A 22,504-nucleotide genomic window follows, 5' to 3' on the forward strand; every position below is an offset into this window, starting at 1 on the left:
GCCTGATGAGTGTCTACTGGTCCTCTGAGGCCCCAGACACCTGGAAGACATGGCCCTGGCCAGCAACAGGGCATCCTGTCTGCATGCAGCGGAGTTCGGCCTGGGCACACCAGGACGATGTTTATTTAGAGGTGTGTGGAGGGCCAGAAGCCTCCGCTGCAGAGCCCAGGGGTCCCATTGAGACCTGAACTCCACTTCTGATGGGACTATAGACTCCTCAGTACATCTACCACAGTCAAAGCTGGGGGACCTTTTCAGCTGCATGAACTCCCAAGTTCCTAAAGCTCTGTGGATACCAGAGTCCCGAGCTTTAAAAATCAGGGTCCCAGGAAAACATCAATATGAACTGAGATCCTTGGTGTCAGCTCCTGCCCAAGGCCAGACCCACAGAGGCAGTGTAAGGGTGGCAAGGCCAGACTGGACACCGAGGAGATACCAGGTGACTTGAGGAGGATGGAGGGCTGGTGCCCCATCCATCCAAGGCCTTGTGTGCAGGCCTGTTGCCAGGAGTTAGGGATTCCTGGGCCAGCTGGGAGGTCTAGTCCATCCTTACCCCACTGTCGTACCCCACCTGGGGCTGCACTGGGCACCCTGCCACAGGGGCACACTCACTACTGAATGAGCTTTGGTTTCCATTCCATGCACTGGACCCCACATCTAACCCACGGTGACACCTTCACTCTGTGTCTGCCTAGCAGGGGAGGAGGCAGTGTCAAGGGCAGGAACTTGGGAATGAAGATATAGCCCCTCCATGGGGAAGGGATGGGGATGAGCTGAGCTGAGCTGCAGTTCTGGACAGGTGAGAAGGTTTCATCCACTGGCCCCTGTGCTGCCCACACTGTGCTTGTGGGGACTGGACATGGGCAGCACTGAGGGACCCCACAATGCAGCCCATAGCAAAGCTGCGAGTCACTTACCCCCTGCCTAGTGCCTGCAGAAACAGGAGGGAAAACACAAAACAGGAGCCACAAAGCTGTGTCCTGGTCCTCACAGACTCATCTCCAGGCGTGACCCTCCCCCTAGGGAGGCTGTGCCCCCACCAGCCCACGCCCGTCCTCACCTTCTCACCATCACCTGCTAGCTCCCACCCCTCCCCTCTGCCCCTTTCCAGAACTGGGCCAACCCCAACAGCCCCTGCATGGTAGCAGGGGGGTCACAGAAGCCGGGATCCAGCCTGCGTGGTAGCAGGGGGTCACAAAAGCCAGGATCCAGCTCCACCACAGGCATTTGCTCGCGTGTGGACATAAAGATAAACTCCCTCAGTGTGGGTTACTGCACTGCAGTCTGAAGATGGGGCCTTTCTAAACTACGAAGTGCCAGGATCTCAGCACCCAGGAGAACGCAAGGGAGCACAGACAGCGTGCATAGGAAGACCCCAAATATTCCAGCAGCAGCAGCTGCAGCCCGGGGCTGGAGGAAAGGTGGATGCTGCTTTAAAAACAGTCCGTCCCAAGTAACATGGGTTCCTATCAGATTCTGGCTCTAGCATGCAGATCCCAGACCAAGCGTCCCAGCCCAAGTCTCAGAGGCTGCCTGGGCTCCCTCCTCTCAGGTGGGGCAGCTAGGCCGGGACTCCACACCTCACCCGCCCTGGGAGCCCCACAGACCACACGGAGTTTGCCTTCCACGACAGCCGCTGTGTCACACACGGGTCAGTGAGGCTGTTCCCGAACAGCCTCCCGTGAGTTAGGATCCTCCCCCAGCTGCCCTGATGTTTTCATAAGGGAATGTGCTCACTAGGGTAATTAACTTGGGGGGTGAGCAGAAGAGCAAAGGGCGAGGGTCACCCACTAGCGACATAGGGAAGGGGCACATTTTAGCTGATGCACGTGTCCTCCCAGGCAAAGTCCCACTGAGTACCGTCACCCCTGAAATCACCACCCACCCACTCTCAGCCCCAGCAGCCACGGGGCCACCCATGTCTTGCCCTTCTTCAAATCTGAAACCCTCTGCTGGCCTTCCTTCACCTGGCCCCGACCTGCAGCTGCAACGGACCCTCATCTTCCAGACACCCCTCTGGTTTTCATCCCACGTGTCCCTCTCCACCCCCAGCAGCCCAGTGGAGGAGAAGTGTGACTGCACTTTGCAAATGTGAAAACCAAGGGTGGGAGAGGTGGAACGACAGGCTCTAGGTCCACAGCCAGGGTCAGGGTGGGTAGAGCACAGCCTCCTGCCTCCACCAGGTCCAAGGCTCTGGCCCCTCCCCCTGCCAGGGTCAAGGCAGGCAGGGCACAGCCTCCCGCCTCCACAGTTCCCAGACCTTGGCCCCTCCCCCTGCCATGTCCTCACCAGTCCCCGACTCCTGCTCTCATCCCACTTCCCCTTCCTCTGCCTCTCAAAACTCAACCCTCCACAAAGCCTTCTCCAACTAAGTGTCTGTGACAGGACTTCCTGCTTCCTGCTCCCCCCAAGGGACCAGCCACTTCTGTGACCCCCCAAATGGCTGTGTTTGAAGATATCCAGGGCAGACAACAGAAACAAGCCTCTCAGAGAGATGGCCCCAGGCGCAGTCCCTGCCCACCTCAGCTGTAGTGTGTGGCAGCTCCCTCTCCCTAGGGTGAACAGACAGGCCCTGTCATGCACAGCCCTGCGGGCCTCCATGTCAGGTGCCAGGTTGCACAGATTCGCAGTAAAGCCCCATGCCCAGCCCAGCACACCCACGGAGAAAGCCTTCCCTCAATCCCCTGGGACTCTGAGGCAGCTGGGGTTGGGGGAGGCCTGACATCCCCTCTGCTCCTCTGGTCAGGGGTTTCTCACTCTGCAGGACCCTGCCCAATAAAAAGGCCGGGAAATAACAGTCACAGAAATTACCCCCACCAGCGGGATTTTCCACAGGGCAACAGCTCCCGGAGTGGCACACAATGACTGTGCTTCCTCGCAGACTCGGGGCCCAGTTCTGCCCCTCCGTGTTTCATGCACGCCTGCCAGGGCTGGAATACTGGGGCCATCGAATCCCTCCTTTTACAGATGAGGACACTAAAGCCCAGAGGGATGGGTCTGAGGCCATAGGACAAGCCAGAGCTAAAACCTGGTCCTCTGGCTTAAGATGCTCTCATTTAAATTCAAGTTCAAGTTCACACGCCCCTACAGAGACCCTCAGAGAAGAGGTTCACTGATTTGGAGCCTCTGCAGGCATCCCCAGCCTGGCACCCACAGTCCGGTCTCTCCTCTGTGTGGGGGCACACCCTGCTGGCTGAGAAGATCTGGACCTGCACAGGGCCTCAGGCTGCTTCCTGCACCTGGAATCCAGCCCTAGCCTGGAAATTCCTGGCCCAGACCCCAGACTCCAGGCTCCAGGCAGGGAGAAACACACCAGCTAGGCAGCAGCCATCTCAAAGCCTCATTCATCTACCTGGGCCACCGCTTTCCCGAAAGAGAGGAATTTGCATTTCTCCACATGGCCACCCCCAAGGGTCTCTAGAACCTGCCCACGCGAACTTCAGTGTGAAAGACAGTCTTCTAAACAGGCACCGGCTGGGTGCGTTGGCTCATGCCTGGAATCCCAGCACTTGGGAGGCCATGGTGGGCAGATCACTCCAACCCAGGAGTTCCAGACCCACCTGGGCAGCATAGCGAGATCCCATCTCTACAAAAAATTAAAAGCTTAGCCAGGCTTGGTGGCACACCCTGTAGTCCCAGCTACCGGGAGGCTGAGGCAGAAGAATCACTTGAGCTCAGGAGATTGAGGCTACAGCGAGTCGTGACAGCACCACTACACTCCAGCCTGGGTGACATTTTTGAGCCCCTGTCTCAAAAATAAATAAATAAATAAATAAAAATAAAATAAAATGGGCACCTGCTGGAGAAGTGCAGGTAAACCGCCAAAAAGAGCCGCTGCCCTCCCAGAGTGCCGCCTGGCCCCACAGCCTCAGGGCCACAAAGCCCACAGCCTCTGGCAGGCCGCTCTGGGCTTTCAGCCTGCTGCTTCACCAGGGAAGAAGGGCTGCCTCAGCTAGCGCTGGGCAGAGGAAGGCTGGAAATGGAGCTGGGACCTGGAATTGGGTGGCAGACTACCCTGGGAGATGGGTGCAGATGTCCCAGGCTGAGCCCTTCACCTCCCAGTGGGAAGTGAGTGCTGCAGTTATGAAGGAGGAAGCGGGGTAAACCCGCGGCAGGGGAGGGGCTCCTCCTTCCAGAGCCCTGCAGCCAGCTAGCACGAGGCCCAATGTCGCTGCCCAGTTACAATGCTGAAAACAGCTCTGGAATCCAGTGAGTACTCAATAAATAGCAGCTACATCATCATCACGGCTATTCTTACTTGCTAGTGCGTTCAAGCTGTCATCTCCCTATGCCTACTTTACAGTCATCTCCACTGTGACAATTACCCTGGGTGTACAGATGGGAAAGTCACACCCGGGGAGATTAGGGAGCCACACAAGGGCACAGGCCAGCAGCAAGATGGTACTGAACTAGAGCTAGATTGTGCCTCTTTCTGCAGACCCTGCACCCCCGAGGACCTGGGGAAGCAGGGACTGCAAATCCTGCAGGGTAAAGGCCATGGGCACCCGTCCCAGGGCTGCATCTGCCTGTGCTGACCCAGCGTCACCTGTGCCTAAGGTCACGGTGGGGGTCAGAGTCAGGAGGTTTCCTTTGCCAGCTCACCTGGGATTGTAACACACAGACTTCCTCACTGCCTGCAAGCTTCCTGCATTGCCACCGGCATCCCAATCTCTACCAGTCCCAAGGAGTTTCTTTAACAGGCCCAGGCTGCTAGTCTGTACATTGATCTTCCAGCCGAAGAGGCCTGCAACCCTCCTATGCACCTTAAGGGCTGTGGCACGAGGCCCGTGGGCAGGAAAGCACTGTGTTCGGTGGCAGTGATATGTCTGCTGGGAGGACAACCAGCACCAATGTCTGGGGGCTTCCCTCAGAGAAAGGAAGAAGAAAACCTCACATCAGAAACTTAACATGACCAGGACAATAAGGAACTCACATCCCTCAAATACTAGCTGCAATTACAGGTAACACTTTTCACTCAAACAGTAAACAGAAATGGTCACCTCGTATTAAGCCTGCCTAAAGTCTGCAAAACCATTTTGGAAGAAGTCTGTTTATTTTTATTTTTTTATTTATTTTTTGAGATGGAGTCTGGCTCTGTCACCCAGGATGGAGTGCAGTGGCACAGTCTTGGCTCACTGCAACATCCACCTCCCGGGTTCAAACGGTTCTCCTGCTTCAGCCTCCCAAGTAGCTGGGACTACAGGCGCACATCACCACACCCAACTAATTTTGGTATTTTTAGTACAGACGGGGTTTCACCATGTTGGCCAAGTTGGTCTCAAACTCTTGACCTCAAGTGATCCGCCCACCTCACCGTCCCAAAGTGCTGGGATTATAGGCGTGAGCCACTGCGACCGGCCCCTGTTTATTTTTGGAGACAGGGTAATAAGTACTTTGCCAGGGCCATTTCAGTGCCATGGACCTGAAGCTGTCCTTAGTTTTCACAGGCTGGCTGCAGTCCTGAGAATTCTCACATGGTTTATGTTTAACCACACATCTCCACAGGGCTCCAGCCCCACTCACAGACCGAACTGCTGCTTAGCATGCACTCAGTGCACCCACGGGCATCCAGCTGAGGGGGCATCGCACACGGCCCGCCTGCCCCAGGGATCAGGCACACCTGAGAGACTGATGGAGGGAAACCAACCCTTCGGGGAGTGCCATGGCTGGGCCCGCCCTGCCGGACCTCCAGGCGCAGCTCCTTAGCCCCCGACCCCCAACAGAAGGATTTCATCTTTTACTGAAGAGCAACTGCCGGGGCAGCAGCCTCAAGTTCCTTCTCAGAAGGGGATTTGTTCACAGGCAAATGGAGCTGGGCCCACCATGGCGAGGGGCAGCTGCAGCAGCTTGGGTCTTCAGAGCCCCTGCACTCCAGTGTGCAGGGGCCACCTCGGGGGCCGCTCAGTTGTCCACTGGGGCCCGAGGCTCCCGGGCAGCAGAATGCTGCTGGCCTGTGGGCCACATGGCATCTGCAACCAGGGACTAGAGATAAGAAATGCATGCTATATAGGCTGTAAGTCTGACCGGTGGGGAGACAGGTCAGCAAAGGAGCCCTGGCCAAGGCTGGTGGAGGCTATGCCTGAGGGCTCCTGGGGGCTGAGGGGAGGAACAAGCAGGACAGGGCCCACTGGGAGCCGCAGCAGATCCACTAGCATCACTTGTCTGCATCCAATAGTTGGCATGAGTGCAGTTTTAGCAGGTTTGTGATAAAATTGGAGTTCAAGAAACAAACAGGAAACTACAAGTGCCCCTTCGCCCCCAGGTCACCCGAGTGGCAGGGCAGTGACTACTGCTCTCAGGCTGCCCAGTGTGGACCTGCCTGTCGGAATGCTCCTCCTCCACGTTCCCTCGCTCCCGTGTCCCAGCCACATGCACCTTCCTTCTACTTCTGGGACCCCTGGACCAGGTCTGCCCCTGTCTCCTCAGGACTGCTCCTCTTGGCCCATAGGACCTCAGCTGACACATTGCCTCCTCCAAGAGGCCTTCCAGACTATTCAGCTCACAGTGGCCACCCAGCCATGCTCTGCCATGTGCCTGGGGATTGTTTGTTACTGCAACATACCCCAGCCCATATCGACACGAAGGCACCCAGTGAAGACCTGCTAAGTAATTGGACAAGAAGACCCTGGAGCTGCCCCCAGGAGAGTATCACGCTGGATGATTGTGTGTGATGGGAACTTAGGAACTCACAGTTTAGGGGCACAGTGGGCCTGAGGCATCTGTGTAAGGGTAAGGTAAGCCTCAGGCAAAGGGGGTTTGCATGGAGAGCAAAGGTGCTGCACCGACATAGCAGCTCCTACAGGAAGCAGCTTGGGGAAGACCAGTGCAAACCCCCCAACGCACACAGCATCCGAAACACGCTGGGCACATAGAATCTGCTTAAGGAATCAGAGACTAAAAAGATCAGCTTAAAAACAAAATAACTCTTCTAAAGACAATTTTATTTATTGTCCCACCCTCACAAGGCACTGAGAGTGTGGCCAGGCAGGCTAGACCGGCTTTTACTATGTTTCATTCTGCTTGCGTTCATGTTTACTTTTCCTGGATAAGAGAGCATTTGCGAAGCCAAAATGCACTCCTTGAGACACACAGCCCCTCCCTGACAGCCAGACTCAGTACACAGGACCGGGCTGGGTGCCTCCCTTGCACCTTGAACATTCGAGGGCACACAGTACCTGTAGGTGATCCTCACTTCCGTTCCAGGCTCATCGCGCTCCCAGATCAACGCAACGCTCTCGGGGGACTTCCGAACATGCTGGTCCAAGCAGTTGACTGTACAAAAAGAGGGTTTGCAGATGTTACACTTGGTGCTTTTGGAGTGAGAATTTGGCCAGGGTGAGGGATTGGAGTGGACGTCTAGTTTGCTGTGGTTCTCTCTTCTCCCACTGACAGGGACCCTGTCCTCATCAGTGATGATGTTTCTACCCCCTTGCAAGGAGAACGGTGAGCAAACATCATCTCAGAGGTCTAAGGTGATGTCCTGCAAATATTCTGAAGTGGTTGCTTCACACCAGTGGACCCAACCCTGGCTGCATATTGGCATCTCCTGGGCCACCCCTAGAGACCCTACCCAATGGGCCCTGGGCCTTCAAAGCCTCAAAGACACCATGGCTGGTTCTGATGTGCAGCCAGGGCTGGGGCAGTGCAGCCTGAGCTGTTGGAAAGAACACTCAGTGCAAACAGGTCATTCCTGTTTCAGGGCTTGGCTCCTGCAGTTCCCATCTGCCCAGTGCTGTCTTGCCCCTAAGGTTAAAGGTGCAGGAAGGGATGAGGACCCAAATCCCTCATGTGTTCCACCAGTACCCAGTAAACCAGCCTTGTTCCAAGAAGTGGCTCATGATGGGGAAATGTCCTCCTGGTTTTGCAGAAGGCTCAGCTCCCTCCCTCTCCATTACTCAAGCTCCCACACATGACCCTCCGGCAGAAACAGTCAGCTCTGCGGCACACCGGCACACTGTGAGACTGAGGATTAGCAGCACGGGCTCCTCCGCCCGCAGGCTGGTCACTACTCACTAGATTCCAAAGCTGAGCCCCTTCTGACAACCCTCAAGTCAGCTCTCTTCACTCACTGGTCCATCGGTGGGTCCCCGGGTATGCAGGGACACGAGCCCCATGATTGGCTTTGGGGGCAGCAGCACCTGCCCACCTGGTCTCTCAGGGTCACCCCTGTATCCTGTTTGTAAATTACACCTCAAAAAATGTAATAAATGAAGACAGATGCCAGGAAAAAATTATTAATACTAGTAACAGACACAGGAAAGTTCTTTGAACTACTATTAACAGAAAAATAAAAGAGAAGAAATGCCCCCAAAATAGAAGAAAATGAAAACAAGAAGACAAACTAAGAAGGGGCTCAGTGGCAGACCGGAATTTACACAAGGAACCCGACATCTCTGTGTGTGTTGGGGGAGTGGGCACACTAACCTCTGTTCACTGTGGTCACGCCAAGTGCAACATTAACCCCACAATGTTTTGCTGGGTGTTGGGTAGTCTCTTAGGAGCAAAGAGAAGGAGCATACAACCCTGAGATGGTTTAATCCAACCAGTCCTGGGCGCCAATCCTGATCAAGGCACCATGCTGAGCACTGAGGGAAATACCAGGGCAGATTCGAAACCCCTGTCATGGGTGCAGGAGACAGATGCAAACGTAAGAAACATGCAAAGTGACCAAACACACAAGGTCGGTGGTGGCAGGCTCATAACACTTGTCCAAACAGGGAAATGGAGCTGAATTTACCCTGGGGAGGCAAACCCTAGGAAGTTAAGAGCAGCCTGGGGCTGAAACAATAATTACTGCAAGAGCCTCCACGGAGACAGCGCGCCGGCACCACCAGCATCTCCCATTACGGATGGGAAAACAGAGGTCCTGAGAAGTTAACCTGCCCTCCCAAGGTCACACAGAGGCGGAGCTGGATTCAACGCAGGCAGATTGGCTCCCCAGTCTGTCCCACCATCCTACCCTCCAAAGTCACCTGATAACAGTCCAGTTCTTCACCAGGCAGTGGAGAACTGCTCTATGCAACAAGTGGGAGGGAAGCAAGCTTTGCCAGTAGTGGGGGAAGAGGGGAGGAGGGAAGAATCAGGCTTGGTCTTACAGACGGGGGGAGACAGAACAATTGATAAGAATAGTGAGGCCAATTCAGGCAGGCAAGAGGAACATGTAAACCCTGAAGGAGATGGAAAAACAACACAACTGCCAGGGAGAAAATTAAAACACAGGTACAGCAGATATTAGCCAACGTGGTCCCTAGGCTGAGTCCAGCATACAGATATGCTAAGCACCCTGACCAGGGTGTGCGGGCGTGTGTGTGCGAATCCAGTCCGATATTTACAAATCAAGAGATTTCACATGAAAGCGATGGACTTCCGGCTTCTGAACAATCAGCAGATCATCCCTCCATAGAGGGTCCTATACCCCGCTGCCTGCCTGTCACCTCCAGTGACTCTGGGCAGCTATGACAAGCCTGGGAATGCCCCGCTGAGGTTAGACATTGTCTGCACCCGCCATACCCCCTGGCAGCTGGTCACAAATGCAAACCGTCAGTCCCACCCAGACCTGCTGTGTCCCGACCAGCCTCATAAGAAGCCCCAGGAGATGTGAACCCACTCTCACATCTGAAAAGCTCTGCCTGACACACTTGCTCCACTCCAAATTTGACCCTGGAGCCCCCCAGAAGAGTGGCCTGCCCAGGCGTAGATGAGAAAATGCCTCTGAATGGCACAGTGACCTGCCCAAGGCCCCAGCCAGGACTAAGCAGGAAGGGCTGGAACCACGCTGGACACTTCGCCTTGGCATTCATCTCATCGCTTCACCTGCTCCCACAGCAGCCAGGGCACCAGGACACTTCTCTCAGAGAGAGTGACTGCCCGACTTCAAACAGGCCCTCACAGCCTCCCAGCCCAGCATGACATCCTGCACCATTTTATACCAAGCAGGAAGGCAGAGCTAAGGAAGGTGGAGAGGGGCAGGCCAGCCCCAGGATGGACAGCACCCAGGTGCGGCTGGGTGGCCCGTGAGATAAGCCACGTGTCCCTCTCTTTCCAGGACTGAGAGGTGGCAGATCAGAACGGAGCCCCAAACACAGTGTCCCCCAGGTGCCTCACCACATGCAGAAGGTGCTCAAAAAGTGGCCGCCAAGGCCCCAGTGACTGCCTGTCCCTGCAGGCCAGGCCACATCTGGTGAGCTCCCCTGCCCTGGGGCCTTTGCTGTGGCTTCTCCCTGCCTGGGGCGCTGTGCCCTGCTCACACCCACACTGCAGGTCTCAGCCCAACGCACTCACTCTCCCGAGCACCTCACTGTCCGGGACCCTGTGCACCCCCCAACTCTTCCAGATGCTCGCTGCCTGCTGCGCTCCCTAGGGCGCCGGCCGAGTGTCCTGCTCAGGTCTAGGTTTAGGTAGCCTAGTCCAGAGCACAGAGCCGAGAAACAGACCACTTGCGTCCTCGAGCCAAAGGTTCCTATTGGGGTGTAACTGGCGACAGGTGGTCCCCTCACACCCAAGGGAGGGAGCAGACCTCTCCTTGTCTTTGTGGCTTCATCCCTCAAATAGAAGACGCTCTCTTTTTGGGCCCAAATTGGCACTTCTCAACCTTGAGTGGCATCAGATATCCCCAGAGGGTGTGTTAGCTGCAGCTGGTGTGCCCCGCCCCCGCTCTGCACATCTGCATTTCTAACAAGATCCTAGTGATGCAACCGCTGCTGGTCCTGGGACCCAACTGACGATGTGTGCACGTGGACCTACATGCACGTCCACTTTCTATGCAGATGCCAGATTTCCAGTGGTTTTCTTTTTCCTCTAGGACAGGGGTGATTACACACACTTGCCAGCCTCGTGAGCCACTGGCTAGCAGCCTGGAGTCATCACTAAAAACTCAGGGTCCAAAGTCCAGCCCCTGTCCAGCCACTCACTAACCACAGACAATGCATGTATCATTTAATCCAACCCCATTTCCTAATCCTTGGAGTGGGTATAATGATCCTTGGTCCGGGTGGGACTGGAAGGATTAGGTGCCACTGGATTATTGCTGACTGTAGGTCTGATGGAGTCAAGGTGTCCCCAGGAAGACAAACAGAATAACCCTTCCCCCGTCTTTGTTCTAGCCACCATGGCTGATGCCCAGACCACACAAGCACCTGGAGAAAGCTCCATGCGGGGTTTGGGGGGACAGTGGCACTAACACCCATGTGCACATAGCTCTTCGCACATAGTTATGGTTCCTGCTGGTGCTTCAATTTCAGGATGAAAAGGCGGAAGGGAGGGGGAGGAAGAAGGTAAGAAGGTGAGGAAGGACGGAAAGGAGGAAGGAAGGGGGGAAGAGAGGAAGGAGGAAAAGAAAATTTTTTAAAAATCTGCCCAAAGAACTGGGCAGTGGAACAAGAAAATTCCATTTCTCAGCATTTCCAAAAAGAGACGGGCAAGGACCTATGGCAATTTAAGGTATAGCTGAAACTCCACTTCCTATTTCCAGTCTTTCCCATGTTTCCCAGCACATGATGACCTGTACTTCCCCTGTCAGTGGCCCACACCATTTCACACTGCCCCATGCTGTCCAGTGGTCTCCACTATGGGACACAACGCCACTCCCTAAGGGCAGGGACCGTGTCCCTAAGATTCCTTTATCATGGGGACCAGGGCTGGGAATTACATCACAATTCCCTGCCCAGCCCAGTGTGGACTTACTCATTTACTGACCTATGGTTCACCTCCTCATTAGAATGTGGGCTTTATGGTATTGAGCATTTTCTGGATTATTCATTGCTGTACATGAACTAGAGCCTTTATTTCCACAGCTGTGCAATGGGACCACCAACCGCTTCACGTTGGTGTCATGAGGATGCGACAAGCCATGCAGAGCAGAGGGCCGTCCCGCCATGGCGCTCCACCGCGCTCACAGACGCCCAAGGCCCCGCCCAGGGCCTCACACAGCTGGAGGCAGTCAGCCAATGCCCGTGGCTGGAGCAGGGGTTTGGTATTTTGTTTAAAAAGCATTACAAGAGTATTGGCATTTCCATTATAAACCTGACACACACGTAGGAATCTTCAAGTACTCTTGTTGGTTATTGAAATACATCCCTCACACTCACACACCCTAACTGAAAGTGGAACCCAGCATACGGAAATTCAATTTGAATAGGGAGTTACTATTCACAATGGGCTTTTTCTTTTTGGAGACAGGGTCTCACTCTGTTGCCCAGGCTGGAGTGCAGTGGCGTGATCTCAGCTCACTGCAACCTCCACCTCCTGGGCTCAAGGGATCCTCTCACCTCAGCCTTCCAAGTAATTGGGACTACAGGTGTGCACCACCATGCTTGGCTAATTTTTTTTTTTTTAAGAGATGGGGGTCTCACTATGTTGCGAGGCTGGTCTCAAACTCCTGAGCTCAAGCGATCTGCTCACCTCAGCCTCCCAAAGTACTGGGATTCCAGGCATGAGCCCCGGCCCCTGGCCCACAATGGACTTTCTTTTAATAGCAATCTTCCCTGGCACGCTTTGAGATATTACGTCAGTCACAAAAATTGTTTTGGAAAATTTTCCCAAAGCATCTGTTATTTAAAATAAGTTGTGCCCCTGACAGCTGGGGAGGACTTGGATTCCTTGGGAGGACCCTCCTCCTAAGATTAGGGTTCCTTTTTCATGTAGAGTTACCTGAAAAACCTTTAAAAAGTTACTTGAATCACTGGAGTGACTAGGAGGAAAATGAAGCACAGGCACACAGCGTCTTGCTGCCGTCAGTGTCCTGCCTTCTGAACTATTGGAGGCATGCCACAGAGAGGAAACTACAGCCAACAGAGAGGAACTACAGCAAAAGGGCCTCTATTCCTGCAATTCATCTCCAAAAAGCATCCAAGAAATTTCCCAGTGCTCAATGCTTGGTTACAAAGAGGATTTTTACACTCTTGCTTAAGAGTACACACACTGAAAAACATCACTTAAAATTGGGGGTTTAAAAAATAGAGCTTAGCTGTGTGTTTTGAAAGTAACACATGTGATTACCCTCTGGTTCTGCATTTACAACTTCCTGACATCTTGAGTTGATATGCCACAGGGCAAAAACAGCTGCAGAGCCCTAGAAAGGACAGAGCCAAATTTCACAGGTGGGAAAGAATCCCTTTTAGAACCTGGCTCCCCAAAGAACCTTCTGCAAGGCAGTTTTACACAACAGAAGTAAGTCACGGAAGGGCACAGACACTCTGTCTACCCTGCCCGGTGGGCCTCAGACACCATAACCTCGTCTGGCTATTAGAGTTGCGGGATGGGCAGGATACTGTGGTGTTTTGAAAGCCACCTCAGCCACCTGCATGCTCTCCGAAGCCTATTCCCCACCTATCCCAGGCTGATCAGATGCAAGCTCATGTGGTCCAGTTCAAATGGAGCTCAGCTCTCTCAGCAGCACTGCTGAAGGCCAAGCACAAGGTCACAGCCTCCCCACATGCTTCATTAATAAATAACAAATGGCCAGTGATTGGGGATGTATAACGTGTTAAGAAAGTGCTGAGTGCCTTACAAGCGTTTTCTTATTTCATTCTAACAGCCCTGGGATATGTGTGCTGATAGATACTCCAATGGATAACAAAACAGGTGCAAACAGTCAGGTCCCCTTCCCCAGGTCAGAAGATGCCTAATAGTGTCTGTGCTGGTCTCTTGGACCTCTGGTTGCCGGACATTGCCTGGGCCCAGCCACCACACTGTGACAAGCCCCAGGAGGTGCTTTGGGTCACAGGTCTGGCTGAAGTCAGCCTGCAAGTTGTCCCAAACCAGGCCCCAGACTTGGGAGTGCGAAACAGGCAGATGACACCAACCTCAGACACTGAGGAGCAGAAGCAAGTGTTAAATAAAATGTATAGGAGGCCACTTATCTGGACTAAGCCGCATCAGGCCCAATAGATCACATAAAAATGGAGTCACTCTTGCTAAAGTGCCGTGTCACCAAATGGAAACTAAGTTGTTTATCCAGCCTTCTAAGAAACAAGGAAAGTGAGAGATAGCTAAATCTCCAAACAAGCTGGCGTGATAAGGGAGCTCCTTCCACTTTCACCTTTACAGCAAAAGTAGCTTTGAAATAACCAGTCCACTTTTTGTTCTCTGTGTCCGCATTCTTCAGACCCTTCTGTCTATAAAACCATCCTCCTCTGCTCAACTCATCAAACATTCATTCTGTTTTATGGAATTAGGTGTTTCCCAATTCTATAATCACGAAAAAAGTGAAGTAAGATCTTTAAACTAAATTTGTCGGAATTTCGCCCTTTGACACAAGTCATCCCCATCTGGCCCCTGTCCAAAGTCCTGACCCACAGACTCTGCGAGGAATATAAAATTGTTGTTATCTTGTACCACTAAGTTTAGGGGTAGTTTGATGTGCATCGATAGTAACTAGGACATAATTAAGTTACATACTGCCCTTGTTTTACAGATGAGGAAACATGCAAAGTGCAGTACAGGCAAAGCAAGAAATCAACCCGAGTCCTGATTCTGAAGAACCTGGAGCCACGAAACGGTGTTGCACCATCCACAGCCCATTGTTTGCCTGCTGCTTGTTTAACAGGGCCATGGCCGGGCACTAATCCCAATTCTGTTTCAGAAGTGCCTTCATCTGCCCTGTTTTGAGGCCTACAGACCAGTGGTTCTCAAGCCCGAGTGTCCTCTAGAGCACCTGAAAGGCTCGTTATAAACACAGGTGTCAGGTCCCACCCAGGGTTTCTCATTGCTGATATCCAGGATGGGCTCCAGAATTTGTGTTTCTCAAAAGTTCTCAGGTAATGCTGATGCTGCTGGTCTGAGGACCATGCGTGGAGAACCACTGGTATTCTTGAAGGGGTGAGGTGAAGTTTTCTTCAAGAGTGATATTCCTTTGGAACAAGGCATCTGACTTTATCACACACAGCTGACAGATCAGGCCAAAGTGTTCTCACCTATCCCATGACTTTCTAGGGGCTCCCAGAGGAGTCATGGCCTGGCCTGGCCCTTTTTCATACTGTCCCCACTATGGTTTGAAGACACCGGCAGAGGAAAGAGATATTGCTGACCCATGAACAGGTGGGCATGCACATCCCGGGGAGAAAGTTGCTGAAAAGCTGTTTTTCAAGTTAGTTCTCTGAAGCTCAATTCCTGGCTAAGGTAGCCGTAAAGGCCATATTATCAGGAGAAATAAGTGAAGGAAAAGGAGACAGAAGAGTGCTTGCTGACCACACCCTGATCCTGACCCAGGGAGGTTCAGAAGGTCCTTGCTGTTGGCCCCAGGAGGTCCGCCCCACTCTCTTATCTCAGTGGGGCTGCAACTGTGCACAGGCCAACTGTGAATGTTCCCCATGACCTTGGCCTCACAAGTCCAGAGCAGGTCACTTTCCATTTCTGTCCTTGGGCAAGCTGCTCTAGTCCCCTTCAAGGGCACATTGCACCAGCTCTGCAAACCAAAGGGTTTGGTTTTTTTTCCCAGTAGTTAGAGGGCACTTGCTGCTGACTCAAGGTTAAAGAAAACACTTATCTAGTAAGTGACTCATTTTAATTAAACCAGCAAAGTAATATACAATATTGGGGGGAGGTCCAAAGTTCCTTTCAATTTCTTTGAAAAATAACTACAAGACACTACCTACAACTGTATGGCTATATCTGAAGTTAAACTAAAATCGCTACTGCCTATGGGTCACCAGTAAGAGCTGGGTCTGCTGCATACCTTGCAGCACTCAGCCTAACCTCTGAGCATGACTGCCCCCATCCTCACAATGTGGACACTGAGGGCTAGCAGGGCAGAACAACAGGGATAACTGAGGGAGGAGCTGGAGAAAATGGGGCCCTGGTGACCCTGCCATAAAGACCCTCAAGTCCTTTCTTAAACACTCCCAAATCCAGCAAGCTGGTTATGGCCACCCTTCTGACCTGTATCCCTCTGATCAACACCGTGTCTGCCAGGCCCTCCCCGCAGGCCCCACACCCAGGCCCACCCTGCATCCAGGGCCCACCCTGCACTTGGCACCCACCCTGCGTGGCCAGCCCTGCCTGCAGTTCAGGGCTTCCCCCTCACTGCCCAGTCAGCGCCTTAGGTGGGGGTGAGGGTGCGGTGTACGACCCCCAGCCCAGCGGCCTCTGCTCAACTCAGCAAGTTTCAGACCACTGACCACCCGCGGCTGCTGGGGCCGGTTTCCCGGAACCTCAGACCCTGCGGGTCCAAAGCAGGCCCTGGGTCGCTGGGGTGCAGTTCTCTGAGGCCGAGAACGAGAACCGGGAGGCCGCTGTTACTTCCTTCCCGCCCACAGGCCCCAGGCCGGCAGCGAGGAAATAACTGGTTCCAGCTGCCACGCCGGGTTTCCTCCTCCCCAGGTCTCCCGCCACAGCTCTGTTTGTTTATGTGGGCAGGGCTTGTCCTCAGGCTGATCCCCGGGCACCGCAGCCCCCAGTGACAACCGCCACCGCTTTGTTTTTCCGTCCACCCAGGTATAGCAACGGGAAAGTCCCGACTCCAGGGCGTTCGGGTGTAGCCCGCGGCTCCCCGCCGGCTCTGGCTCAGCGGCGCTATGCACCCGGTTAACGCAACTGTGGAGTCAGCAGAGCGAGGAGCCGCGCCGAGCAAGGCCAGCAGCGGGGCGTCCCATGCGGCCGCCGGGCACCGGCCTGAGCTGGGCACGTGGATCTGGGGCCGGATGGGATGAGGGACGGGGTGACGTGGAGCCACTGCTTAGAGCTGTTGGGGCTGACGGAATACCGGAGGAGGGGCCCCTGCAGGGGTGCGATCCGCGCAGCCCAGGGACGGCTGCCGCAGGCGAGAGGCTCCCAGTTCCCTCTGGACGCAAGAGTTGGGGGCGTCCTGGGTCTCCCGAAGCCCACTCACCAGAGACGTTTAACTGGCCTCCCAGGAACCAGCCGATCTTGCCAGTGCTGAAGTCGCAGTCCCAGATGGTGTGGTAGGGGGTGTCCCACACTAGAGTGTCCCGCGCCAGAGGCCCCCAGAAGGCGGCCGGCTCCCGGGCTGCCTGTGCACTCAGCGCGGGGTACGAGCCGGCCTGTGAGGCTGCAGCAACTGCGGGGGCGCTGCCCCAGGGTCCCGAGGCCGCCCTGCGCGGCGCGCTCACCCGACACAGCGGCCGCGCGGGCTGCCCCGAGAGCCCTCGCAGGCTGCCCAACAGCCTCCCGACGCCGCGGCCCAGGCTGCGCGCCGCCATCTAGCCCGACTACCTGAGTTCTCTGTTCTCCCAGAGTGGGTGCCTCACGCCCGGGGCGCCCCTTGGAGTCTCCGCGAGCCCCGCCCCTGCTCCGCCCTTCGGCCACCATCCATTCCTCCAGGGCCCCTTCCCGGAGCCCGCCCGGTCCCACCCCTTCTTCTCCTCCCCGGGAGAGGGGGGGACGCTTAGGAAGAGGGGAGCAGCGTGGGGAAGGGGTGCAGGGGAGCGCGGGGCGGAGCCCAGGCTCCCAGGCACTGGCCCAGGCGCTGTGCTCCCGCGGGTCTGCAGTCCCACCCGGACGTTCCTCGCGTCGGCCTATTTTGGTTTCAGTTTGCGCGCTCTCCTGCAAGCCCCGACAGCTTCTTCGAGCTGCCAGAGGCACGTGCGGCCCAGGGCGAGGGGCCCCTCTGGGATGGGAAGGAGGCGGGAGGGAGCTGGCACCAACGTTAAGGAGGCTGGTGCACCCAAGCGCACTGTTGGGTCCCAAGACGATAGGTCGGTCAGTGCCGCATCTCAGAGGCTGAAGTAAGGTTTTCATGACTTTGTGCGCCCCTGAGAGTGAACCCCTCCCCTGGCTTCTCAGCGGCCCACGAAGGAGGTTGGCGGGGAGCCCAGAAGTCGGGAAGCTGCGCAGGCCTGAGTCCTTGGTCTGAGGTCCCATGCTCCAGCCCCCCAGCTGCCGGCCTCCGTCCTGGCGGGGGTCACGTTCTGCTGGGGGTCGGTGGTGGGTGATATGGGGCGATGAGGACTTTCTCCAGTTGCTCCAGCATCTGTGGCCTGAGTTCAAATTATGTCACCTTGAGCAAGTTCCTTAACTTCTCGGTGCCTCGTTTTCCTTTTGGGGAAAACGGAAGTAATGCCTCCCTGGGGGGCGGGGACGGCGGGGGTGGGGAGCTGCAGTAAGGAATACATCAGACAATGTCTGTCAAGCGTCTACCCTTGCGTGGCCCCATAGTAAGCTCAGTAGTGGGGGTGATGTTTTTGCAGCTGTGGAGCCAGGAAGGACAAAAGGAAACGTATAAAACTGGTCTCCACCGAGTTCTTAAATATTTCGACACCCAAGAAGTAAATTCATAACAAAGGGGTAAACACAGGGGAAGAGGGGTTTTGGAAAACTGGTTTCTTGAGTTCTTTCTGATGGGAAAGTTTCCTTCCCTTGAGCTGTAGGGCTTGCAGAGGAGAGGAGCCTGCCATTAGAGGAGCCTCTGCGTGGGCCAGCCACCAGCCCCTGCTGGGGAATGCTGCTGTCTGCCAGAGAAGACAGGAGTGTACCTAAGGGCTAGAGAATCAGTGACATCTACTAGCATAACACATGCCCTGCACAGTGCTCGCACTTGACCTGCATTTTCTCCTTTGTTTATTTATTTATGATACTTTTTTTGAGATAGGGTCTGTAGCCCAGGCTGGAGTGCAGTGGTTCCCATCGTAGCTCACTACAGCCTGGAACTCCTGAGCTCAAGCGATCCTCCTGACTCAGCCTCCTGAGTATCTGGAACTACAAGCGTGTGCCACGACATCCGGCTAGTCTACTTAATTTAAAACTTATCTAGTGCTGTCCACCCCCACCGACTGTCAAACTCCAGGTGGAACAAAAGAGGAAACTGAACCCAAACAAATAAAAGGGCTTACTAAAGAGCATTCGACTGGCTAAGGGAAGAGCAAGACTAATACCCAGTGCCCCCAGTGGGGAGCTCTTTGGCCTAAATTCCCATTTGAATAGAATATTAAAGACACCCAGTACAGGGCACTGAGAGGCAGTGGTCAGTAAGTAGTGATAATTGTAAATTGAGAAAGCTCTTAACTGTGGCAGGTGGTCACATAGATGGCTACCAACTCTTCCTTCCCATACCTGCACGTGATAGCATGCTGCTCTGTCCAGAGGAGGACCCTGGCTGGCTGTATTGCTTTGGCCAGTACAACCTGGTGGGAGGGATGCTCTGACAGTTCCATGTGGAGGCCCTGAGAGACCCTGCAGCCCCAGCTTGTCCTCCCATGGAACCCAGCTGCAAGCTGTGAGGAAGCAGGGCTGGCCTTCCAGAGGAAGGGACCAAGGGAGAGGATGAAGCTGCCGCATTCACAGCCAGGACCAAATCCCAGACAGGAACGAGGCCAGTGTGGAGGCTCCCGCTCCAGCCAAGGCAGCCTCATGAGTCACCCCAGATAACGCCCAGGATGCAAAGGAACCTCCCAGTCCACTTACAGAATTGTAGAAGGAATACATTGTTGTTTTAAGTCACTAAATTTTGGGGTGGTTTGTAACTCAGTAGTAGGTAACTGATACAACAATTGAGGCTGAAAAATGCATGGTTCTTTCACACTGACCTCTGCCTCTCAGTGCCCCGTACTGGGTGCCTTTCCTCTCTCTGCCCTCCAAGTGTTGAAGTGCCCAGGCGCTCAGCCCTCAAATCCCCCTTTCTCCCCTGCCCCCTAGGAAACAGCAACCAGCTCTCTAATCTCTGACTTTCATATTGACACCTCCCACCTGGACCTTTCCTCCACATCTCAGTCCTGTATTCAAATGTCTCATTCACATCTGAAACATACCAAGTCCTGGGATTCTTCCCCCCAACACGGATCTTCCGTGTCAGTGAATGGAAATGGCATTTTCCTGCTGTTTGGGCTCATACCCTTGTCATCCTAGATTCCTCCCCTTCACACTCCACATGCAGCCTGTCAGCAAATCCTGTGGCTCACCTTCAGAACACCTGCAGCACTAACCTCTTCCCCTATCACCATCCTCTCCTGCCACCATCCCAATCACACCCATCTCTTTTTAGGATTACTCAGTAGGCTTCAAATTGCTTTCACCCTTGCCCCTGACAGCCTAACCAGCAGCAGTGCAATTCCTTTTAAACAAAAGTCAGAGGAACTTGCTCTGGAGCTTAGAGCAATCCAAGGGCTCCCCAGTCTCCTTAAAACAAAGGCCACATCATTCCCTGGCCCACAGGCCATAGCCTTACTACTCAATGTGTGGTCCATGGGCCAGCAGCATCACTTGGACACTTTGCAGAAATGCAGAATGCCAGGCTCCATCTCAGACCTGCTGCCTCAGAATCTGCACCTTAAGCCCCCAGGGGAGCCACATGTGCATTCAAGTTAGAGAAGCGCTGCCCTTCCTGATCCAGCGTCCCCTCTTCCTCTGCTCTCCCTCACTCACTGGGGCTCCAGCACATTGACCTCCTCCTGTCCTTCCCGTCACCAGGCAGGCTTCCACCTCATGACCACCACACGCTGTCCCTTCTGCCTGGAATGCTCCACCCAGACGTCCACAGAGACTCCCCCTCACCTCCTTCAGGTGTCTTCAAACATCCATTCATCCAAGAGCCCTTCCTTCCCTGTCACCTACATAAAGTTATACCTCTGCCCTCATTCCCTAGTCCCAACCCCTGACTTGATTTTTCTCCATGGCTCTTACTTATTAGCTCTGTGTTTATCTTCCCAGTCCTCCTACCAGGAGAGAGCTCTGTGAGAGAAGAGACACCAGCTACGCTGCTTGTGACTGGGCCCGGCACCGACAGCCACTCCGTGGAGAGTGCACGGCGATGGCTCCTTTTTCCCACTACCTTCATTTCTAAAGTCTTCTACAACTGCAATGAAAAAAAAAGTACATAGAACTAACTCTGTTTTAAAATAAATACTACCTCATTCTTTCTGGTTGGATAAGAGGAAGTGATCATTTCAGAACCAAACATGTCAGAACCAACCAGGGGGTGCAGAACTGCACTTCTTGCTTCCTGAGTTACCTAGAGGTGGCCTTGAGACCTTCCTTCTGAGTGTCACAGCCCAGGCCAAGGTCGTCCCCATTGCCTCCCTCCTGGCAGCCAGTCATCAACTCTCACAGAACAAGCACAAGGTTGAACTCCACCCCACTGCACCCACTCCTGGCCCTGCATCCCGGAAGGCCCTCAGAGGTGTTGAGAGGGCAACAGGCTATCAGGGCAGTGCTGGTCACATATTCTCCCCAAGAAGCCCGTGGCCTCAACTTCAGGAGAGCTCACCTTGGAACACTGGATGCTGTCAGGCTGGGGCTGCAGACACATGAAGGGCTTGGGAGGTAGGGTCTTGGGAATCCGGGCTTCGCTTCTGTCTTGAGACTGATGTTTAGGCCAGAAATGCCAGCACAGCTGTGACTACTGACCCTACGACCCACAGCAGTGAATGCTCTTGCCCTCACTGTACATGTGTGAAAATGAGCAGGAGGACAGGAGCTCACCCGAGACCACCAGCTAGCAGGTAGCAGAGCCATAGCCTCCAGAGCATCTTAACTTAACAGGTTTAGGGGAGAGCCCACCAACACCACCTTCGCCATTTGCCTTCATAGCTCCTGCCATGCCCATTACTCCAGAGTCGCAGTGCTCGGGTGCTTGAGAAACAGTCTTGGCTGATAACGGATCCCCACCCATTCCCTGTGCACTCTGTGGTCTCCAAAGAGCTGGTAAAGCCCTCCCTTCCTCTTCTTTCCTCCATCTCTCCCTCTTCCTGTTCTCTTCATTTGTCTCTGTGACCCCACACACACACCTCTTTCCAATGACACTCAGAAGAAACTGTGAACTTCTCCCACGTGCACCACCAAGAGCTGAGGGCTGTCAGTTGGAAAAGGATGGTCCAGTTATGGTCCCTGCAAGCAAGCAGGTCACAATTCAAATTGGGGAGGGACAGACACTGTTCAAACAGCTGAAATGCATAGTAAAACCAAAACACAGAATTTAGAAGAGCATGACAGAGCTCAGAGCAAGTACAGGGCGCAAATGCTGGGAGTCTGGAATTGGCTTCATCACCAGTACACTGAGTTCTTTCTCAACTCTGCATCGGCTACAAAGAAAGATCACCAGATTGGGGAAAAGGGCAAGCAGGTTTTATTCTCAGCCAGGCATGGAGAAGGAGCGAGCGCTTGCTCTAAAGACAGCTTCTTCCAGAGCAGTGGGAAGCTGGGGAATGTTACAGGGTTAGATATGGAGCAGGGGCTATGTCAGCTTGTGTGGGGAGGAACTGCAGACACGCAGGTGCAGATCATGAACATGCTCTTCATACAACACGTGTGCAGAAAGTGGCAGCGATTCTCTTCTGTGAGTGGGGACTTTAGCATTATAATGGCATGCCAATGATCTAAAGGTAGCAGGGGCCACTGGTTCTGTTTTGCTCTGGTTTTGTGCAGGCCTTATCTTCCTCTGGTCATTGGTGAAACGTCCTGAAGTTCCCAGGCCATCCGCAGTTCTTTTAAGCAAGCTTGCCTATAGATAAGGGGATTAGAAAAAAAATTGCATAATAAAAAATAAGGAGCTTTCTCAGCTATATCTCCAGGGCTGCCCTGGTAGCAGCTTCACAAGGTGACAGGGCTCCCTTCCTTC

General features: G+C 54.2%; 1 protein-coding gene across 2 annotated transcripts in view; it reads right to left on the reverse strand.

The window, feature by feature from the left end:
- Window positions 1–17,820, reverse strand: part of ACSS1 (acyl-CoA synthetase short chain family member 1) — a 55,401-nt gene extending 37,581 nt beyond the window's left edge. For both annotated transcript variants that reach the window (XM_033185396.1, XM_033185395.1), the window contains exons 1-2: window positions 16,826–17,820; window positions 7,176–7,272 (exon numbers count right to left, since the gene is read on the reverse strand). In XM_033185396.1, the coding sequence (XP_033041287.1) occupies window positions 7,176–7,272; window positions 16,826–17,156 (428 nt within the window). In that variant the 5' untranslated portion in view covers window positions 17,157–17,820. The remainder of the gene's footprint in view (window positions 1–7,175; window positions 7,273–16,825) is intronic.
- Between the last annotated feature and the right edge of the window lie 4,684 nt (window positions 17,821–22,504).

This window comes from Trachypithecus francoisi, unplaced genomic scaffold (assembly GCF_009764315.1).
Source record: "Trachypithecus francoisi isolate TF-2019V2 unplaced genomic scaffold, Tfra_2.0 Lachesis_group21, whole genome shotgun sequence".
NCBI classification, from domain to species: Eukaryota; Metazoa; Chordata; class Mammalia; order Primates; family Cercopithecidae; genus Trachypithecus; species Trachypithecus francoisi.